The 23,814-nt window shown below is 39.1% G+C and overlaps 1 protein-coding gene across 1 annotated transcript in view; it reads left to right on the forward strand.

Moving 5' to 3' along the window:
- Positions 1–23,814, forward strand: part of LOC124804616 (probable E3 ubiquitin-protein ligase HERC1) — a 790,356-nt gene that overhangs the window by 759,080 nt on the left and 7,462 nt on the right. The window contains exon 71 of the mRNA XM_047264817.1: positions 19,490–19,643. Within this exon, the coding sequence (XP_047120773.1) occupies positions 19,490–19,643 (154 nt within the window). The remainder of the gene's footprint in view (positions 1–19,489; positions 19,644–23,814) is intronic.

Here is a 23,814-nt window from a genome sequence, read left to right on the forward strand (position 1 = left end):
TCTTAGTTTCAAACTAATCTTTAGGCACCAAAGGTTTTCTCGTAACAATATTGTATGTACATTTGTGGATTTTAAAAAGGCCTACAACTCAGTTGATTGTGAATCTCTTTTCCAAATGTTAAAGTAACAAGGGCTAGATAATAAAGCTCTAATGCTGATTAAAGAAACGTTAACCGACACTAGCAATAAATTTAAATTCATGTGAGAAATTTTTGAACCATTTCATATTAAGACTGGTGTTAGACAGGGAGATAGACTCTCCCATTATTATTTAACTGTGTTTTGGAAAAGGTAATTACAGAATGGCAAGAGCTAAAGTCAAATCAAAACATAAATCAATCAATCAAGTTAGGTTGAAGTAATATCAGAGTAGATTGCCTTGCCTTTGCAGATGATCTGGCAATTTTAACTAGGGATATTACCACAGCTCAAAAACAAATTGAAATTCGGAACGAAGTTGCAGAAAAAGTAGGAATACAAACATCATTCAAAAAATGGAATATATGACATACAACAAACAAGCACCAAAGTTTTTGAACACGACATGTGGAAAAATAAAAAGGATTTCTCAGTTTAAATACTTGGTGGAAAACAAACAAGAAAACTGTCTGGAAAAAGCTGTAAACAAAGTTTGCTGTCAAAAAATAGCAACTGCATTCAGATTAACATAAAATATTTATAATAAAAAATCACTTTCTTAATTCAGTAAACTTACATGTTACAGCACTGTAATCAATGTCTTTATGAATGTCTTTATAGAGCTGGAACTTTAATTTTAAATAGAAAGAGGGATATTGAAGAAATGGAAAAGAAAGAAAGATTATTATTAAAATATTAGGCCCCAAAAGTAGTGATGGAGAAACTTAAAGGCTGAGAAGTAATAAGGAAATAGAAGAATACACAGACATACACTAAAGAGCCGATGAAACTGGTACACGTGCCTAATGTCGTGTAGCTGCCTGCATGCAGAAGCGTCACAACATGATGTGGCATGGACTCAACTAATGTCTGAATTAGTGCTGGAGGGAAATGACAATATGAATCCTACAGGGCTGTTCAAAAATCCGCAATAGTACAGCACATTGTAAGGCATGGGAGTTTGGTGGCCAGCGGAAGTTTTAAACTAAGAAGAGTGTTCCTGGAGCCACTCTGTAGCAATTCTGGACATGTGGGGTGTCTCATTGTCCTGCTGGAATTGCCCAAGTCCGTCGGAGTGCACAATAGTCCTGAACGGATGCATGTGATCAGACAGGATGCTTACATACGTGTCAGCTGTCAGAGTCATATCTAGATGTATCAGGGGTCCCATATCACTCCAACTGCACACACCCCACACCATTACAGAGCCTCCACCAGCCTGAACAGTCCCCTACTGACATGAAGGGTCCATGGATTCATGGAGCTGTCTCCATACTCATACACATCCATCTGCTTGATGCAATTTAAAATGAAACTCATCTGACCAGGCAAAATGTTTCCATTCATCAACAGTCCAGCTGGTGTTGATGGACCCAGGCAAGGTATAAAGCATTGTGTCGTGCAGTCATTGAGAGTACAGTGGGCCTTCAGCTCTGAAAGCCCATATCGATGCTGTTTCATTGAATGATTCACATGCTGGTACTTGTTGATGGCCCAGCATTGAAATCTGCAGCAATTTGCTGAAGGATTGCGATTCTGTCATGTTGAACAATTATCTTCAGTCATTGTTGGTCCTATTCTTGCAGGATCTTTTTCTGGCCGCAGTGATGTCTGAGATTTGATGTTTTACCAGGTTCCTGATACACACAGTACACTCGTGAAATGGTAGTACAGGAAAATTCCCATTTGATCATTACCTTGGAGATGCTGTCTCCCGCCGTTCATGTGCCGACTATACCGCCATGTTCAAACCAACTTAAATCTTGATAACGTGCGATCGTAGTAGCAATAACCATTACAACAACTGCACCAGATGCTTGTTGTCTTATATAAGCGTTGCCGACCGCAGCACCATGGTCTGCTTGTTTACATATCTCTGTATTTGAATACGCATGTCTATACCAGTTTCTTTGGTGCTTCAGTTTATATGCTTTTAACATTTACAGTATTTTACTACTGAAAGTTTTATAGTTGGAGACTGAATTTTAGTTATACCCTGGACTCAATCAACAGTGTGCTTCCCCATTTGCGCCAGTCTGTAGGGAAAAAATTGGCTCAAGAGCCCTAGGGAAGCCTACAACCTTGAATCACATAATTGCTACATTTGTCAGAGGTAATCGGCTTTTCTTTCGAAACAATGTACTGTTGTGATCAGTTATTATAGTGTTATCAAATACACTGCAAATTGTGCAAGTTACATGTTCAGAATAGATTGTTGAGTATGTGATTTCAATTTTTCAAAGTTTATCTACACATTCAATAACAGTGTGTCAATTGTATATTTTGTTCTTTTGTTTTGAATTTACTGTAGGAGTTGTATTTTAATTACAATGTGGGGAAAAGACTAGCATTTCTTCAGTTAACAAATATTCTCCTCCTCTGGAGACAAAAGTAGCTGAATCGTGATATCGCAATGATGTCAGCAATGTTGTCGGTAGGGTGATGTTTAAGAATGTTGATTGAGAATTTGGAAGAGCCATACTGGATTTTCAGCTGTGGGTGAGGTTGGTTTGATGATCAGCAACACCATCAGGGATGGACAACACATCTCTCGAAAGGTGTATGCTTGTCTAAAGCCATTTTGTGCATGAAGTGTAATCCTTTTCAAATGGTTGAAAATGAAGGCTGTTTAACTCTGCTAAAAGTGGTTGCACATTGTGTGAAGTACCCCCAAGGCAAATTTCCAAGAGGATCCAATTTCAAGCTGCTCAGAATTGCTTCAAAAATAAAATCTGTGTTGTGGACACATTAACAATCATGACACACAGTTGTACAGATACAATGCATTGTAGAAGATGTGACATTCATAATCTTGATGACTATGAAATGGTAATGGCTACATGTGGTATCTCTAAGTATACACACAGGTTAATATATTTCAAGCATGTTATTGTAGATTTGTAACAAATGAGGAATAAATAACATCAATTTTTTTGCAATGGTGACTCCGCCACACACCGTCAGGTGGCTTGCGGAGTATGGATGTAGATGTAGATGTAGATGTAGATGCAGGAGTGATCATTTTTCAAATGTAAGAATTATGTTATAATGTTCTTGCCCCATTGTTTTAAATTCTACAAACTCTTCTACACACATTATATGCTACGCACATTAAACAAAAAAAAAAATTCACAGTTGATTCTGGCATAACTGTTTAGCTTCAGATTGAGCACACCAAATGAATGTTACAACATTGCAGATCATCTGTGTTTGAGTTTGATTGCACATTGTAATGGCTTTGAAAGCAAATATTTCATACTTTTCGATTATGCCTTGGATAAAAATGTTTAGATTGGCAGGCATTTGGAATGTGAATGATCTATTTATTTCCTATGGCTTTTATATTTGGCTTGATGTCTCTCAAAGCCCTTACTATGGCTGATTTTTTTTTTTTAGTTATGATAATTTTCATATTTTTGTCAATCCTTAACTACTGTCCATTATTGGTCATCAGGGAGATGTAGTTCAGTAGATGAATCTTGGTGACAGTATGATGATACTGCCATTTTAGTGAGTGTATGGTGTGATTGCCATTTTGCACATGGGCCACACAGATGTCTTGTTTCCCACAAGCATATAGCATTCTCATTTATACCGAGTTTTGAGTGTAGCTGACCAGTGTTTGTGATTATCAGTAAAAGTGAATCTGCTGTTGAAAGCAGAACATGAAAAGCGATTGATTCATTTTGAAAAGAGCAGCTAACATTTACTGTAAAGATTATGAAATTCTTTGGAACAAGGCAATGATGAACCAGTGTCTTTTGTATCATGTGTCATAATTTTAGAACTGGAGATGTTCATGATGAAGAGCTAAATGTAAGGATGAAAAGATAACTGTAAGGATCACAACATCCAAAATTGGTTTTGGATTTTGGATCAGATGGATAGGAGGAGCACAGCTGCTACACCCCAACAGGAAGCATCCTTACTCTTATATTTTATTCACCTTCCTTAAACTTACACACTATTCCATTGTGGAGGTGGGACTTGCAACATTATGTTAAAAAGTGCAGTGTGTTTTCATTTTTTCTATTTATTCCAAAAAAATTTAAGAAAATACAGAAGAAAGGCCTATCTTGTTTTTGATAAAACAATTATTTCATGCTAGAAAATTCTTATTATTGAAATTATGAACACATATTGTGAACAAAATCTTAAGACTAAACCTTATTTCCAATCTTCCAAAAAATCTGGTAACATTAGCTAAATGGGATGCATAATGCTCTGCTAACTTACACAACTACCCCCATGAACCATGGACCTTGCCATTGGTGGGGAGGCTTGCTTGCCTCAGCGATACATATGGCCGTACCGTAGGTGCAACCACAACGGAGGGGTGTCTGTTGAGAGGCCAGACAAACATGTGGTTCCTGAAGAGGGGCAGCAGCCTTTTCAGTAGTTGCAGGGGCAACAGTCTGGATGATTGACTGATCTGGCCTTGTAACACCAACCAAAACGGCCTTGCTGCGCTGGTACTGCAAACGGCTGAAAGCAAGGGGAAACTACAGCCATAATTTTTCCAGAGGGCATGCAGTTTTACTGTATGGTTAAATGATGATGGCGTCCTCTTGGGTAAAATATTCTGGAGGTAAAATAGTCCCCCATTCGGATCTCCGGGCAGGGACTACTCAAGAGGACGTCGTTATCAGGAGAAAAAAAACTGGCGTTCTACAAATCGGAGCGTGGAATGTCAACAGATCGGAGCGTGGAATGTCAGATCCCTAAATCGGGCAGATAGGTTAGAAAATTTAAAAAGGGAAATGGATAGGTTGAAGTTAGATATAGTGGGAATTAGTGAAGTTCGGTGGCAGGAGGAACAAGACTTTTGGTCAGGTGAATACAAGGTTATAAATACAAAATCAAATAGGGGTAATGCAGGAGTAGGTTTAATAATGAATAAAAAATAGGAGTGCGGGCAAGCTACTACCAACAGCATAGTGAATGCATTATTGTGGCCAAGATAGACACGAAGCCCACGTCTACTACAGTAGTGCAAGTTTATATGCCAACTAGCTCTGCAGATGCTGAAGAAATTGATGAAATGTATGATGAGATAAAAGAAATTATTCAGGTAGTGAAGGGAGACGAAAATTTAATAGTCATGGGTGACTGGAATTCGAGAGTAGGAAAAGGGAGAGAAGGAAACATAGTAGGTGAATATGGATTGGGGCTAAGAAATGAAAGAGGAAGCCGTCTGGTAGAATTTTGCACAGAGCATAACTTAGTCATAGCTAACACTTGGTTCAAGAATCATAAAAGAAGGTTGTATACATGGAAGAATCCTGGAGATACTAGAAGGTATCAGATAGATTATATAATGGTAAGACAGAGATTTAGGAACCAGGTTTTAAATTGTAAGACATTTCCAGGGGCAGATGTGGACTCTGACCACAATCTATTGGTTATGAACTGTAGATTAAAACTGAAGAAACTGCAAAAAGGTGGGAATTTAAGGAGATGGGACCTGGATAAACTGAAAGAACCAGAGGTTGTACAGAGTTTCAGGGAGAGCATAAAGGAACAATTGACAGGAATGGGGAAAAGAAATACAGTAGAAGAAGAATGGGTAGCTCTGAGGGATGAAGTAGTGAAGGCAGCAGAGGATCAAGTAGGTAAAAAGACGAGGGCTAGTAGAAATCCTTGGGTAACAGAAGAAATATTGAATTTAATTGATGAAAGGAGAAAATATAAAACTGCAGTAAATGAAGCAGGCAAAAGGGAATACAAACGTCTCAAAAATGAGATCAACAGGAAGTGCAAAATGGCTAAGCAGTGATGGCTAGAGGACAAATGTAAGGATGTAGAGGCCTATCTCACTAGGGATAAGATAGATACTGCCTACAGGAAAATTAAAGAGACCTTTGGAGAAAAGAGACCACTTGTATGAATATCAAGAGCTCAGATGGAAACCCAGTTCTAAGCAAAGAAGGGAAAGCAGAAAGGTGGAAGGAGTGTATAGAGGGTCTATACAAGGGCGATGTACTTGAGGACAATATAATGGAAATGGGAGAGGATGTAGATGAAGATGAAATGGGAGATACGATAGTGCGTGAAGAGTTTGACAGAGCACTGAAAGACCTGTGTCGAAACAAGGCCCCGGGAGTAGACAACATCCCATTGGAACTACTGACGGCCTTGGGAGAGCCCATCCTGACAAAACTCTACCATCTTGTGAGCAAGACGTATGAGACAGGCGAAATACCCTCAGACTTCAAGAAGAATATAATAATTCCAATCCCAAAGAAAGCAGATGTTGACAGATGTGAAAATTACCGAACTATCAGTTTAATAAGTCACAGCTGCAAAATACTAACACGAATTCTTTACAGACGAATGGAAAAACTAGTAGAAGCCAACCTCGGGGAAGATCAGTTTGGATTCCGTAGAAACACTGGAACACGTGAGGCAATACTGACCTTACGACTTATCTTAGAAAATAGATTAAGGAAAGGCAAACCTACATTTCTAGCATTTGTAGACTTAGAGAAAGCTTTTAACAATGTTGACTGGAATACTCTCTTTCAAATTCTAAAGGTGGCAGGGGTAAAATACAGGGAGCGAAAGGCTATTTACAATTTGTACAGAAACCAGATGGCAGTTATAAGAGTCGAGGGGCATGAAAGGGAAGCAGCAGTTGGGAAGGGGGTGAGACAGGGTTGTAGCCTGCCCCCGATGCTATTCAATCTGTATATTGAGCAAGCAGTAAAGGAAACAAAAGAAAAATTCAGAGTAGGTATTAAAGTCTATGGAGAAGAAATAAAAATGTTGAGGTTCGCCGATGACATTGTAGTTCTGTCAGAGACTGCAAAGGACTTGGAAGAGCAGTTGAACGGAATGGACAGTGTCTTGAAAGTAGGATATAAGATGAACATCAACAAAAGCAAAACGAGGATAATGGAATGTAGTCTAATTAAGTCGGGTGATGCTGAGGGAATTAGATTGACACTTAAAGTAGTAAACGAGTTTTGCTATTTGGGGAGCAAAATAACTGATGATGGTTGAAGTAGAGAGGATATAAAATGTAGACTGGCAATGGCAAGGAAAGCGTTTCTGAAGATGAGAAATTTGTTAACATCGAGTATAGATTTAAGTGTCAGGAAGTCGTTTCTGAAAGTATTTGTATGGAGTTTAGCCATGTATGGAAGTGAAACATGGACGATAAATAGTTTGGACAAGAAGAGAATAGAAGCTTTCGAAATGTGGTGCTACAGAAGAATGCTGAAGATTAGATAGGTAGATCACATAAATAATGAGGAGGTATTGAATAGAATTGGGGAGAAGAGGAGTTTGTGGCACAACTTGACAAGAAGAAGGGACCAATTGGTAGGACATGTTCTGAGGCATCAAGGGATCACAAATTTAGCTTTGGAGGGCAGCGTGGAGAGTAAAAATCGTAGAGGGAGACCAAGAGATGAATACACTAAGCAGATTCAGAAGGATGTAGGTTGCAGTAAGTACTGGGAGATGATGAAGCTTGCACTGGATAGAGTAGCATGGAGAGCTGCATCAAACCAGTCTCAGGACTGAAGACAACAACAACAACAACAACTTACACAAATCATTAGTGGACACCCATTTGATTTCATTATGAGAATCAGGTGGAAGGTAATTAACCTGTTTTCACATTTTTTAATTGCCCTATCTTTTTAATATAAAAATATGAAATTAAAATTTTTTCATATTAATGACTGTGAGACTGAATTACTAAAGTGAACATCATTAGGCCTCAGAAACATTGCCAATACTTACATTTTTACAAAAATATTAGTTTTTGTGAATATATAATTTACCTTACAGGTGCTTACCATTGCAAACCGTGCACTCCAAATACACAGCTTATAGTGACATAAAAATAAAAGGAGAGTGATTTAAACTATGATTTACTTCAGTGAATATTAAACTTGAAATGTTGAAGTTAGAGTGAATGTTGCTTGAGTGTTAAGTTATACGTTAATGTGCTTCAAAAAGAAGTTTTTCCCTTTAATTAAGAGCACTGCCTTCAAATGGATCTAAGCTGTGAGGACTGTCCACTATGTATGTGTTTAATAAGTTTACTTCTATAATAATAGGTGCGCACTGTCACCATAATGATCAAGCGCTAGCAGTATGAAACTGTAGCCTTCACACTCCACACTGCTGCTGTTGCACACCGCCCTCCTGAAAAGCTTATTTAAGTTTATTTCTCAGGTTGGAAATGAGTGGCTACCTACACTTGTAGCACAATGTGGGATTTATGAATGTAGTCATTTCAGTTCTTGGGGGAGAAAATATTTGACAGATACAGTTCCAGTGCAAAGATGGCCTATTGTGAAGGAACTGGACCACATGCAGGTTCAAACTAACAATCATAAAGCTGCGGATATGAATGTCTAATTGTGCGCTTATGGAAACTTGAAGCACAAATTTCCAAAGTTGTTAAAATGGTGAAATTGCTCACTCTGAAAAATATTTATTTAGACAATAGCTCTCTTTAATAAAAGAACCAATGTCACATTTCTGTTCACAAGATATTGCACCTCAGTGTTTAAACAAACTTAGTTCTCTAACTAATTCCATAATGGCTGCCATGCAACAATGCAAGTAGATCTGCTCCAACATTACATCTTTCTATTCCAATATCTCAAGCCACAGAAAAAAATATTATTAAGCAGTGTCAGGGATGCTATACCAGCAAAGAGTAGCATCACCTATGCTAAGTTTATTTTTGCAGTCACTTTCTTTCCCTGCCCCAAAATAAATTAATTCTCAAGCGCACATGGTGTGGAGTTTGTTGAACTACATTCTATGCCATACAACACCATCAGTATAGCTGATATACACAACCATCTCAAAATCAGCACATTTCTTATCTCTTAAGTCAATTTGTGTCATTACATGATGCTCCTCATGGTAGCGAAACTTTTTTAAATAAACACATTTTGCCACCCCTAAGAATGACTAAAGACAAGCAAGCATGTACTCAGTATCAAATGCTGTAAAGAACACAGCCACAGCAGATACAGTCACTGAAGATAGCATAAAACAACAAGCTAGCATTCAGTAAGGTTGACTATATCGGATGTTCAGGTACAATAGAACAGCCAATTTTGCCACGGCAATTTATCTTCAAGATTTCCCCATTTGGGCAGGTCTCTCCAGAAACCTGTGGAGAACAATGAGAAAGACCCGTCAGCCTTCTGCTCACCTGACTCCATACCAATCACCATCATATAAATTTACAAGATAAATAGTTGATAAGCTTAAATGGTTTATAACCCACATAGGATTTAAATTGAATGAATAGAACTGTGAAGTAGCAGTTGCATACATATTGGTATTACATCACAATAATTGTCCTTTGCATAATGGGATAAGTTTTCATACCATTCATCAGTGTCTATTCATGTTTGCTGTGAGAGTTGGGTGTAATTAAGAATGTTCAAACACGGTTCTTGAATCATCAGTGAGACTTGAAGACACCATTGGCGACTTGAAAGGCACCATTGGCGAAACTGCACGATAGTTGGGAATGGAAGGTGAAGAGCTCGAGGGTCTAGAAACTCGAAGAAGGGAAGTCCTCCTTGGTGGAGAAGCAAGTGGGGTTGAACAGGAACCGGATTGATCACCAAATCTCAGATATTTGTGGGACATGATAAGATTGTCAGAAGTTGATTCATGTTTTAGACCATCACTACCTCATTAGCAGTAGCAGAAGATTTTCTGCACAAATGTCACAGATTGTTCACAGAATCTATGGTACACTCACAGCTTTTCATTAACACCTCATCCAAGTCTTCTGCATTCAACTGGCATATTCACACTTTGTGTGTTTCGATAACTTGGGCTTTCTTTTTATTTATGTCTTTTTATATTTGAATTGAAGATTCACATCGTCACTATAGACACTGCCACTGCCACTGCCACTGCCACTGCCACTGCCACTGCTTCACTAGAAGATCATAGTGGTATGTATCGTGACATCCATCTTCAATATTGATGATTATGGTACAAATATTTCAAAACATTACTCTCTTCCATCTTCCATTTAAGTTTGATTGTATATTCTGAACCGGAAAATTTTATTGGGCATGATCATTTATCTCTTAGCTAAATATGAGCTGAAGGCTCGAATACATATAAATACTCTCTCCACAAGATTTCAGCCTACAGTCCTCACCATAAATCCCTTTACCAGCTGCCCTACTAATACAATTTAATGATTCATAGCATTAAAAACATGAATTAAATTCATTACACGCCACACTTGTGACACAAAATTATCACATGTCAGTTATGTGTTGTCTAGGGTCCACAGAACTTAACTTTTTGACAAATCACTATGGAATATAACTAATCTGGCAATCCTATCTCAGAAATAGAAACTTAACACTACACAGAGAAATCATCAATCACTATATGAAATAACACATATGATTATTATAAACTCTCATCTCTTTAGGAAAATTGATCAAGTTTAGTACACACATTCGCAGAAGTACACTCAAAATTCGAAATTATCCCCAGGTTTCTTTAACAGCTGAGGACATGATAATAAACTTACATACTACAAAGAAGGCATACATACCACATCTACTTAAATATACTGTTTACAAGAAATTATCTTCATATTTACATTTCATCTGAGATTCATCTCCTCAGGAGAAATATCACTTTATGTCTTGATGTGGGTATAACCCTTGTATCCTGTGCATTCCTGGACAGCCTAATAAGTAAGCTCCAGGGTGTGAAATTCTTAGTATTTCAAATGAACCAACATCTAATAGTTGCTATTTACTATTTCACCTCTTCAAGAGTGAAGATTTCAAATGAGTCCACAAAAGTACTTGCTCATCTGCATTATATGTTTGCATCCGCAATCTCCTTTTGTCATATGCCCGTTTCCAAACCTTAGCTTGTTCAGTCAGTTTGACTAATGGTTGTCTCACCTTCTCCTTCCACTGAGGATTCTCAACTGGTATCCTGGGTATCTTTCGCACCCACTCATCCCTCTCTTCTTGTTGGAACATCAGCTCCACTGGTGTGAACTGGGTTGTCATACTTGATAAATGGTTCATAATTTCTTCATACTATGCCAAGAAGTCAATCCATTTTGTCTGCCTGTTGTGGCAGTATGTCCGCACAAATTGTTTAATTCCTGGGTGACTCTCTCAACTGGTTTCCTTTTGGGCTGGTACCTGGAATTTGGTACCTGCTTGAAACCTGCTCTTTTGAGTGCATGCCTTTGAGCAAAACATGTGTAATTTGCTGCATTGTCTGAAAATACAGCATGTGGTTTGCCATTTCAGAATAGGAGCATAAGTTGCTATTTTCAATGGGTACACCTTGACATACTTCATAAATACATCAAAGAACGCTACAATGCACCTACATCCACCTCTGGCTCAGAGTACTGGCCCACAGATGTCCACACACATGATGGCCAGGGGCTTGTCCATTGTTTTGTGGTGGTATGGTCCTTTACTCTAGTGATTATCCAGTTTCTTTTCTGATATATTTGGCAAGACTTGATTTCTTTCAACAGTTTCCTTCTGATATCAGGGAAGTAGCAATAGTTTCTTATCTTAATCGGCACACTTGCGAACACCAAAAGAGTTGTTTTTTCATACTCTTGAGGAATGCAGACACACCAGTCCTGCCCATTCTCACTCTCATGGTGGAATAATACTTGAGTTATGATTTTATTAAACTTATGCAGTCTGTCCTCTTGTTGGTGTTGCAGTGACTGCCTAACATTTTACCAATTGTCGTCTTGTTCTTGCAGCACAGCCATACTCCGAAAATGTTCCAGGTAGTATCTGTTGTTTACCTGATCCTGCATCAACAAGACAAGGGGATCACCCATTTGTTCCTCCACAACTGTTTCTGGATTTAACTCTTTTGGAGTCTCAATAGGGCATCCACTACTATATTCTCCTTGCCACTTATACAAGGTGTATCAACAAGAATCATCCAGTTTTAAAAAAATCATAACTATTATGTTATTGGAGATATGTGCATGGACAACGTACTGTTGGAAAGAGCAAACTCTTGAGTTTTACATGGTTCCTTCTAGGTATCAGCAGTTCTAGTAAAAATGGTGCCAAGATAACAGAAAGCGTTTTGTGTTCTACATTTTGTGCAATGCGAGTCAGTAATAACTGTTCATCGTGGCTTTCATACTAGGTGTGATGTGGATCCTCCTACAGCACACAGCATTAGTTGATGGCATGAACAATTCCGAGAGGGACTCTCCAAAATTTAATGTGTTTTTTACAGTTGCCGAGAACACTGTTGCGGGAAGCACATATCTTGATATCCTTGAGAACTTTCTTTTCCCACAGTTGGAGACTGATTTGAATGACTTCAGTCAAAAACAGGATGGGACACCGCCACACTGGCATCTGGAAATGCGGGAATTTTTAAATCAATGGGCTACTGAACGCTGGATCGGTCACACTGGACCAAATGATCCAGCGTTACATTACTGGCCTCCAAGGTCACAGGACCTGACTGTATGTGATTACTTATTGAGGGGGTTTATGTTATGTGCCTCCATTACCAACAACAATGAATGAACTGAGACATCACAAAACAGCAGCTGTGGAAGCTGTAACTCAAGACATTCTCACTGCAGTGTGGGAACAATTTTAATATCACATTGACATGTGCCATGTATCTCAAAAGGGGCGAAAACTTTTTGATTTTCCCATTCATCGAAAAACAAAATTCATGGTATATGTTTATTAGTTTCAGAAATGTGGATGTGCCAAATCAGATGATTCTTTTTTATACACCCTGTGTATATGATTTTAAAATTGTATTCTTGCAGTGCCAAAATCCATCTTGACAGCCAGGAATGCATTAATTTATAAGTTTGCAAGAACTTTAGAGCTTGTCACAAAATGCACCACTGTGTTGGCTCCAAACAGATAGTAACTGAACTTGCAGAAAGCCCAAACCTCTGCCAGCGCTTCCTGTTCTGTTGTAGCATGTCATTTCGTATGGTGACAGTGCTCTGCTATCAAGTGCTATTGAACAAAACATTGGCTTTCTGCCCATCATCCTCACCTGGAATAGGCAGGCTCTTAATCTGACTGAAGAGGCATCTGTCATCAGACCAAAATCTAGTAACATGTCTGGGTGGTACAACAGCTTGGACTCTACCAACACCTTGATAGCATTAAATTCTTCATTACATTTGATTGTCCAGTGCAAGGCGGCATTCTTCCATAACAGATTAAACAATGCTTCTGCATTAAATGACTGATCCAGCACGAACCTTCAAAAGAATGAGATGAGTCCCAGAAACTCTTTCAATCGTTTTTCATTCATGGGATATGAACATTGTTAAGTGTGTGAATCTTCTCAGAATCAGGCAAAATTGCTTTCATGTGAAGCAAATGTCCAGGAAACTTTGTCTTTTCGAAGGCAAATTGTGACTTTTGCAAATTTGCTAGCAACCCAGCTTTTCTAAAGGCTTTCAGTACATTTGTTTAATAGCTCTGTGTGTTCCACCAGGTAGCTGTTGCTATTAACAAATCATCCACAAGGAGTGCAAAGGGATTTGTCACTACCCAGATCCCAATACATAATCCACTCCGGCACTTATATTAAGGCCGAATGGGAGAACCTTAAAATGGTAGCTTCTTCCTGCAAATAAGAATGTTGTATACTTTCGTGAAGGCTGATCAAGGTTAATCTTCCAATATGTTGAACACATATTTATTCTGATCAAGTACTGTACACCATGAAAAATTTGTATTAACTCATCATTGTTCCCTGTGTACATATTGGAACGATTATAGTATAATTCATGGGGGCCTATGAGTACTAGGTGAGCTTTTCCGTCACTATTCGGTACCATGAGGAGCAGGCTACGATAGAGGCTGTTCAAAGCTCAGTTAAGTCCCACAAAACCATTCAGCTGATCTCTTCCTCTACTGCAGATTTGCAGATTACCCAGGAGATTGGATAGAAAGGCAGAAAGTCTTATGTGAGTAAACTTCAGGGTGGTAGTTTTGTCCCTTTACATGGCCAGGCGTTTCTTCATAGACCTCATAGTAACTGTTCATATAGCTGGCTAACTGATCTAGATTAAGGTGTGTTGGCTCTTCTCTAATTTCTTACAGACCTGTCCCTCTAATCTAAGAGCTGTCGTATCTCTGTTAATACACATGGAGTAATGACAGTTGCTGTCCATAATCAATTTAATATGTGCCCTCTGCAATATCACTCGTGCTTAATCCCCTGCCTGAGAAAGTCTAATTGGACTTTGGCACCATCTATTTTAAATAGAAATTTGCCTGTCGAGAAGTTGATACATTCATCCTTCTCACAAATGCTTTCCCAACCAGCAATACAATCAACTAATAACTTATTTATCACAAGGAACATGCATTTCATCACATTTCCAAGTTCAACTACCAACATTGATCGTATCTTATTAATTATGATTGGCTGCCAACTGCATCAACTATCCTAAAATTGCGGGTGGAAGAGGGGACAATCTTTCCTTAAGTGATAGTTTGCCAGAAAAACTGAGAGAGATCTCGTTAACCAGCACACCCATATCCAACACCATCTCGACTAGAATGGTTAGTGTCTGCACAGAGCTCTTCTTTCAAGTCAACACCTTCATTATATTGGAAGACGTTAACCTTCTGTTGATAGCCCTGTAGTCCTCACAGACTGCACCTCTGGGGCACTATGTGGTCGTGTTGTAGTTTAACGGTGTAGTGCCCTATTGTAGAGCACTATTCTCAGTCATATCCCTGACTACTGGCAGCTGTTCCTGCCAGTTTGCATCCATGTTTGTGATTGTGACATCTGACTGTTTGTCTGATTCCAATGGTTGTTATGGCTCATATTATTGTTGTTCCCATACATTGGGTTGAACCTACAGTTTGGTCAGTTATGCTTGCTCTTATTTGGCCTAAAATTAGAACCTTTTCCATGTGCTTGGTTATAATGGTAATGACTATCATTTCTGTATTGGTGATCTTGTGGCTGACTATTGTTACTACTGTTGACTATTTGACCACTCATTTTGTTATAATTGCATGCACAGCTGTTGTACTAACTAGAGCCAGGCATATTATTACTCATTGGTCCTTCTATAATTTTAATGTCCTCTTGAATCAGCTCTATTGATTCTAATACTGACAAGAACTCTTCGACATTATACTCATTGGCATGGATGAGTTTGTCCCTGATTTCAACTGGCAATTTTTATTTTAATATGCACAGCAAATATTTATGGGCAATTGTCTCATCCCAATACCATCTTAAATATCTGTTTTTGTAAGAGAAGACTTCTCAGTTAAACATTTGTTCTTTAAGCCTCTCTTGTTTGCTACATGACCAAAACTTTGCTAGAAAAGCTCTTTCAAACTCTACATAAGTATTGCACTGCTCAACCATACCTATAGCCCATAACGTAGGGTCCCCTTGGAAATAGCCAACCACATGGCTAATTTTGTGAGCTACAGTCCATACTCTTGGCAAATCTCCATGAAATCCTCATATGAAAACAACTAGATTTACAGATTTTTTCTCATCAGAACTAGATTTACAGATTTTTTCTCATCAGTGAATGGCTGAAACTACCTGTGTTTCAGTAATTTATCTCCATGAGCATGGTCACATATAGGTTTGTTGGTGACAGTACACCTGTAGCAGCATCTGAATTGCAATTTGTGAGTGCTTTATACACTTGCCAATTACTTGTATTGTGCTTGGTATGGGGCTGTAGGTCTGTGGCATTTGCACATAACATTCCTCTACCTTTGGTGTGTGTAGCGCCTCTTGGTCCTCTTCTACATCTTCTGAAAATTTCTTCACTGACTCATTAATCTGCTTCCTCCACTGGACGAAGTTAGGACCTATTTGTTCCTTTATTTTGCATTTGGTACTGGAGAGTAAAACTATCTACAGTTGCTTGTATAGGTTGTTGCACGTGAGTCTCAACTTGCTTTTCTTGAATTGTAGCCATTCTTCAAGTTTTCTAGAAAAAAGTTTTTGATGCTCATCAACTTTTCTACATTAAACCCTATGGTAGCAATCTGTGCATTCAACTGATCTACTGCAGACTTAGCCGTACCTTGACATTCCCGCAAAAGTTTGATTTCAAGTGCCATACTCTCTTGCTGTCGGGCTATCTCTGTTACATGTGATATTATCTACTCCAAATCCTGCTTAGTCATGATATCTTCCACCTTACTATTTATGTCGCCCTGACTAATACTTACAACCAAACAGTGGAAAATCCAGGATGGAATGTAACAGTGTTAGAGAAGGAAAGTTGCTACTCACCATATAGTGGAGATGCTGAGTCATTGGTCACTGTCCTCACCCATCCAGCCCCCTCGCTGTTCCCATTCCAGCACTACACAGCCGTCATTTCACCAACACACCCAGTCTTTTTATTTCTCTCCTTTTCTGCGTGTGTGTGTGTGTGTGTGTGTGTGTGTGTGTGTGTGTACTGTTGACAAAGGCCTTAATGGTTGAAATTGTAAGAATCTTTTTGTTGCGTAGATCTGCGGCTCAGCCTCTCCGCTATATGGTGAATGGCAGCTTTGCTTCTCTAATATTGATCAGTACTTACTTCGTTCACAGTAGTAGCCAGAGTAGACACCGTTGCAGTTAGTTAATCTGTTTCGTCTATCTTCATTCTGATCTCATATATTTTGTCTACTTGGGTCACCAAAAGATGTAATCTGTTCAGTATTTCCATTAAAGGCTCCATGTTCAACCTAGTAGTAGCTATTGGCTGAACATCCAATTGCTGTTCACTCTGCGTTCTGTAAAACTAAGCACAAGTCCTTACCATACCCCAGTAACAATACACAAATCTTGCACCTGATCTATCCTTACACTGAATTTACAGTACACAAAAATAAAATATAATACACATATAACACACAGTACTATAATGTATCTACAAATCACTAACTACTGGAAGATACATTCAATACATCACATGTTCTTGTTAAAGAGTTTGTGTCTTAAAAGACTGGTACAGAAATCTACAGTCAAAGGCAATTTGCTAATCTTGCTTGTATTAATAATTGTTGAGTCTGGAAGATAGTTTGTGATGGACCATGCTGTTCAGCTACACAAGTATACCCAGCTCCACAGCAAGCACAAAACAAAATTTACAAAACAGAGATTACACACTGTACATCTACATCTATAATCTGCAAACCACTGTTTAGGGTTTCTTCCTGTTCCAATCACATATGGAGCAAGGGAAGAATGATTTTTTGAATGCCTCTGTGTGTGCCATAATTATTCTAATCTTATCCTCACAACCCCTATGTGAGTGATACATAGGGGGCTGAAGTATATCCCAAGTTCTTTAAACTTTGTTAGTAGACTTTCTCAGGATATTTTATGTGTGTCTTCAAGAATCTGCGATTTCAGTTCCTTCAGTATCTCTCTGACACTCTCCCGTGGATTAAACAAACCTGTAACCATCTGTGTTGCCCTTCTCCATGTATGTTCAGTATCCCCTGTTAGTCCTATCCGGTACAGGTCTCACACACTTGAGCAATATTCTTGGATGGGTTGCAGACTCATTACACTTCCCCAGTATTCTACCAATAAACTGAAGTCTACCACCTGCTTTACCCACGACTGAACCTATGTGATCATTCCATTTCATATCCCTAAAAAGTGTTACACCCAGGTATTTGTATGAGTTGTGAAATATACAAACTTCCCACAAAAGTCCTACTGACCATCCTGTACAATGTTGCCACTTTTTGTGTGGCAACAGAAAAACAAAGGGAGAAGAATTTAAACGGTGATTTACTTCAATGAATATTAAATGTGAAATGTTAAAGTTGAGATGAATATTACTTGAACATTAAGTTAAGTGTTAATGTGTTTCACAAAAAAGTTTTTCCCTTTAATTAAGAGTGCTGACTTTAAATGGATCGAAGCTGTCAAGACTGTCTACTATCTGTATGTTTAACAACTTTACTTGTAGGATCTAGGTTTGTACAGTCAACATAATGATTAAGTGTAGCAAAGCTGTAGCCTCCGCACTCCACACATCGCTCTACTGCTGTTGCACATCGCCCTTCTGAAAAGCTTATTTAAGTTTATTTCTCACGTTAGACGTAGATGACCACCTACACTCATAGCACACTCAGGAGTGTATGAATGTAATTGACTCAGTTGTCGGGAGAGAAAATATTAATAAGTTACAGTCCCAATGCAAAAATGTCCTATTGTGATGGAACTGGACCACATGCAGGCTCAAACTAACACTCATGAAGCTGCAGATACAAATGTCTAATTGTGCATGTATGTAAAGTTTGAAGCACAAATTTCCAAAGTTGTTAAAATGATGAAACTGCTCACTCGTGAATAAATGTTTATTTATATAGTTCTCTTTAACAAAAGAACCACTTTCTTATTTCTGTTCACAAGATATTGCACCTCAGTGTGTAAATAAACTTAATTCACTTACTAGTTCTGTAATGACTGCTGCGCAACAGTACTATTAGATCTGCTCCAAAAACGTGTCTTTCTATTCCAGTATCTCAAGCCATAGTAAAAAATATTATTAAGCTGGTGTCAAGAATGCTGATCACCTACATCAAGGTTCTTCTTGCAGTCACTTTATTTCACTGCTGCAAACACGTTAATTCTCAAGTGTGTATACTGCGGAGTTCATTGAACTACAGTGTGTGCCATAAAACACTGTCAACACAGCTGATACACACAACCCATTTCAAAATTATCACATTTCTCGTCTCTTAAACTCGAAATCTTGCCTTTCACAGGTAATGCTTTGACGAATTGAGCTACCCAGGTATGACTCGTGATTCCCCCCCCCCCCCCCCCCCCCCTCATAGTATGTAGTGCGGCAAAAGAGTTTTTCACTATGAATATTGTTTTTTGTTTTGCTCCTTACGTATGTTTACACTGATCAAAGCAACCAAAACTTTATAATAAATGTGCCTTTCTTTGCCTTTCATCCTCCAATTTACAAGCATTACCTAAGCACATCACCCACACAAGATATTACAATATTATTTTCTGTGATTTTAGTTTCATTGGTTTCTGTTTTGGCTGTATTTTTACTATTCACTCTTTCAGTCAGACACCAGCATGTAAATTTACACCAGTGAAGCAAAAAATAAAACTGACATTTTTAAACTGACTGACAGGAAGATTGATGCATGTTGGAATTCGTGTGTGCACTCCTCTTATAAGTGATCAATATTTTTGATTTTAGAATACACAGTAATATAAATGAATAAAAAAGTGTGTCTTTTTTTGTAAGCAGGTCCCAGTTGTTGTGTTTTATAGTTCTACTCATAACACCTTTGAACTTTATAAAATGTTTGAAATATTTCCACAGATACAGAGAACTGGATGAGAACAATATCCTTGTAAAGTGGCTTTGGGAAATACTTGACGGATTTAGCAGTGCTGAGAGAGTGCTGTTTATGAGATTCGTATCTGGGCGTTCACGTTTGCCTGCCAATCTTGCAGATTTGTCTCAAAGATTTCAGGTATGGTTATAGTACATTTTTGATACTACTTAAATAAGTTCTTGTTGGAGAGAAGTGTGACAGTGTATTTTGAATGACCTACATTTTGTTATTAGAAAGACAATACCAAAATTTTCTGTTCATATTTAACATTTGGCCTTAGAAATAGATAATGCATTTGCTAAGGAAAAACCAAGGCAGATATTAGATGTGTGTGACTCACCAAGAAGATGTGTGCTATCCAAAGCAGAGACATTAAAAAACTGTGTGCCTGGTGACGGAGCCAATTAGATACTAAGTTGTGATGAGATGAGATAGTGAGTGTAAGAACATAAATAAAATGAAAACTTAGAATGATCCAAATTCATCTCCACTCCCTCCCAGTATATGCCTAAAATATGGCAAAAAGCAGATATAAGACAATAACATTTAGATTCTTGGATTTGCAGTTTGATAATAAATTGTTCAGGTGTGTCATACCACAAACTGCTGAAACACATAATCAAAGTTTTGTTTGTAATGCGGATATTGTCAGACAGTTGGGAAAGATTCACTTCATAATGTTATAAGGGTCATTTCTTGCAGTAACTCAGCCGTTTTCCTATGCCAAGATAATATAATATGAATTACTTGTGGTGTGAACTGAAGAATGTCCAGCAAAGGCCTTTTCACAGAACTGTGGATACCAACTACTCCTTTCCATTATATACTGTCTGACAAAAAATATAAGTTAAGCAACCTGAAGGGGTGGAGGAAATGAAGTGAAACTTCATGAGTTGGATATGTGAATTTATGTCAGTCATTACAAAGTCAAGTCAAATTTACCAAGAACGTGTCTTTATGGGCCCACTTATCAGTATGATATTGTATGCCCTCTGACCTGAATGCATGCACAGATTTAGTTGCGAATAGTGTCATAAAACCACATATGTACTATTGGAGACAGATCTGGGGACCTTGCCAGCCACAGGAGTACTGTAATGTAACTCAGATAATTCATAGACACACGCCATGATTGGATGAGCAATGTCCTGTTACAAATGGCACCATGATATTGTCACATGAGAAGTTACATGTGAGGACACAAGATGTCTGTAATGTACTATTGTGCCATCGGAGTTCCCTCAATCACTACCATCCGTGACCTCAAGTCATACCCAATGGCCCATCACACTGTAATGCTAGGAGTAACATCCACCATCACGTCAGGAGTAACATTGCTGTGCCTCTCCAAGACACTGGAAAAATGGAACCTCTTCCCAGAGTGGCATTGTGCTCGCCAATGAGGGCCATCTAAACAGCCTGTGCACAGGTTGATAATTCCCTAATCTATCTGGTGCTAGTCTCTAACCTTGCACAATCTGACCAGCCAGCCAAATAAAGACTACAATGAGGCCATTTTCTACCTCTGTCAGGTGCTGATAATGCTGTCTCACATGGGTGTATGGCATCTCCAAGACCTTCACAGTGATACTCAATGTCTGATGCTATTCACACCCCATATATACCCTACCAGGCATGGTAACAAAGCTGAACACCAACAACACCAAGGCATTGTGGTGGCCATTCTACATGTGATGTGTACAAAGTTACACTGACATTTAGCCAGCTCAGTTCATGGAGTCATTACTAGAAATAAGAATAATCTGCACAAAGTCACATATAAGAGGTGATCAAAGAGTTTCCATTTGAGGGCATTGCTGAAGTGTATATGCAGCACAGCACGACTCCAATGCGAGTATATAAGCATCGACATTTAGGCAAGGGATTAAGGTGGCACCTGTGCCTTTCCGACATGGGTGTAGTAAATGTGGAGAAGTGAACTATGGCAATGTTATTGCTAAATGCATCATAACAGGACTAACATGTTGCTGCTCCTTTCTTGACTGCGAAGGACAAACACCAGTAGACATACACCGGAGAATGAAGAATGTGTGTGGGACAGCATGTTTATTGAATGGTGCATCAAGTGGTGCTGCTGCTTCATGATAATGCAGATTCCCATACCGCAAATGTTTTAGCTGGGAAGTTATGCCAGCTGAAGTGATGGACTCTCAAGCACCTGCCATATACTCCTGATCTCTCTCTGTGTGATCTACATCTACATCTACATCTACATTGATACTCCGCAAGCCACCCAACGGTGTGTGGCGAAGGGCACTTTACGTGCCACTGTCATTACCTCCCTTTCCTGTTCCAGTCGCGTATGGTTCGCGGGAAGAACGACTGTCTGAAAGCCTCCGTGCGCGCTCTAATCTCTCTAATTTTACATTCGTGATCTCCTCGGGAGGTATAAGTAGGGGGAAGCAATATATTCGATACCTCATCCAGAAACGCACCCTCTCGAAACCTGGCGAGCAAGCTACACCGCGATGCAGAGCGCCTCTCTTGCAGAGTCTGCCACTTGAGTTTATTAAACATCTCCGTAACGCTATCACGGTTACCAAATAACCCTGTGACGAAACGCGCCGCTCTTCTTTGGATCTTCTCTATCTCCTCCGTCAGACCGATCTGGTATGGATCCCACACTGATGAGCAATACTCAAGTATAGGTCGAATGAGTGTTTTGTAAGCCACCTCCTTTGTTGATGGACTACATTTTCAAAGGACTCTCCCAATGAATCTCAACCTGGTACCCGCCTTACCAACAATTAATTTTATATGATCATTCCACTTCAAATCGTTCCGCACGCATACTCCCAGATATTTTACAGAAGTAACTGCTACCAGTGTTTGTTCCGCTATCATATAATCATACAATAAAGGATCCTTCTTTCTATGTATTCGCAATACATTACATTTGTCTATGTTAAGGGTCAGTTGCCACTCCCTGCACCAAGTGCCTATCCGCTGCAGATCTTCCTGCATTTCGCTACAATTTTCTAATGCTGCAACTTCTCTGTATACTACAGCATCATCCGCGAAAAGCCGCATGGAACTTCCGACACTATCTACTAGGTCATTTATATATATATTGTGAAAAGCAATGGTCCCATAACACTCCCCTGTGGCACGCCAGAGGTTACTTTAACGTCTGTAGACGTCTCTCCATTGATAACAACATGCTGTGTTCTGTTTGCTAAAAACTCTTCAATCCAGCCACACAGCTGGTCTGATATTCCGTAGGCTCTTACTTTGTTTATCAGGCGACAGTGCGGAACTGTATCGAACGCCTTCCGGAAGTCAAGAAAAATAGCGTCTACCTGGGAGCCTGTATCTAATATTTTCTGGGTCTCATGAACAAATAAAGCGAGTTGGGTCTCACACGATCGCTGTTTCCGGAACCCATGTTGATTCCTACATAGTAGATTCTGGGTTTCCAGAAATGACATGATACGCGAGCAAAAAACATGTTCTAAAATTCTACAAGAGATCGACGTCAGAGATATAGGTCTATAGTTTTGCGCATCTGCTCGACGACCCTTCTTGAAGACTGGGGCTACCTGTGCTCTTTTCCAATCATTTGGAACCTTCTGTTCCTCTAGAGACTTGCGGTACTCGGCTGTTAGAAGGGGGGCAAGTTCTTTCGCGTACTCTGTGTAGAATCGAATTGGTATCCCATCAGGTCCAGTGGACTTTCCTCTATTGAGTGATTCCAGTTGCTTTTCTATTCCTTGGACACTTATTTCGATGTCAGCCATTTTTTCGTTTGTGCGAGGATTTAGAGAAGGAACTGCAGTGCGGTCTTCCTCTGTGAAACAGCTTTGGAAAAAGGTGTTTAGTATTTCAGCTTTACGCGTGTCATCCTCTGTTTCAATGCCATCATCATCCCGTAGTGTCTGGATATGCTGTTTCGAGCCACTTACTGATTTAACGTAAGACCAGAACTTCCGAGGATTTTCTGTCAAGTCGGTACATAGAATTTTACTTTCGAATTCAACGAACGCTTCACGCATAGCCCTCCTTACGCTAACTTTGACATCGTTTAGCTTCTGTTTGCCTGAGAGGTTTTGGCTGCGATTAAACTTGGAGTGGAGCTCTCTTTGCTTTCGCAGTAGTTTCCTAACTTTGTTGTTGTACCACGGTGGGTTTTTCCCGTCCCTCACAGTTTTACTCGGCACGTACCTGTCTAAAACGCATTTTACGATTGCCTTGAACTTTTTCCATAAACACTCAACATTGTCAGTGTCGGAACAGAAATTTTCGTTTTGATCTGTTAGGTAGTCTGAAATCTGCCTTCTATTACTCTTGC

This window comes from Schistocerca piceifrons, chromosome 7 (genome assembly GCF_021461385.2).
Source record: "Schistocerca piceifrons isolate TAMUIC-IGC-003096 chromosome 7, iqSchPice1.1, whole genome shotgun sequence".
NCBI classification, from domain to species: domain Eukaryota; kingdom Metazoa; phylum Arthropoda; class Insecta; order Orthoptera; family Acrididae; genus Schistocerca; species Schistocerca piceifrons.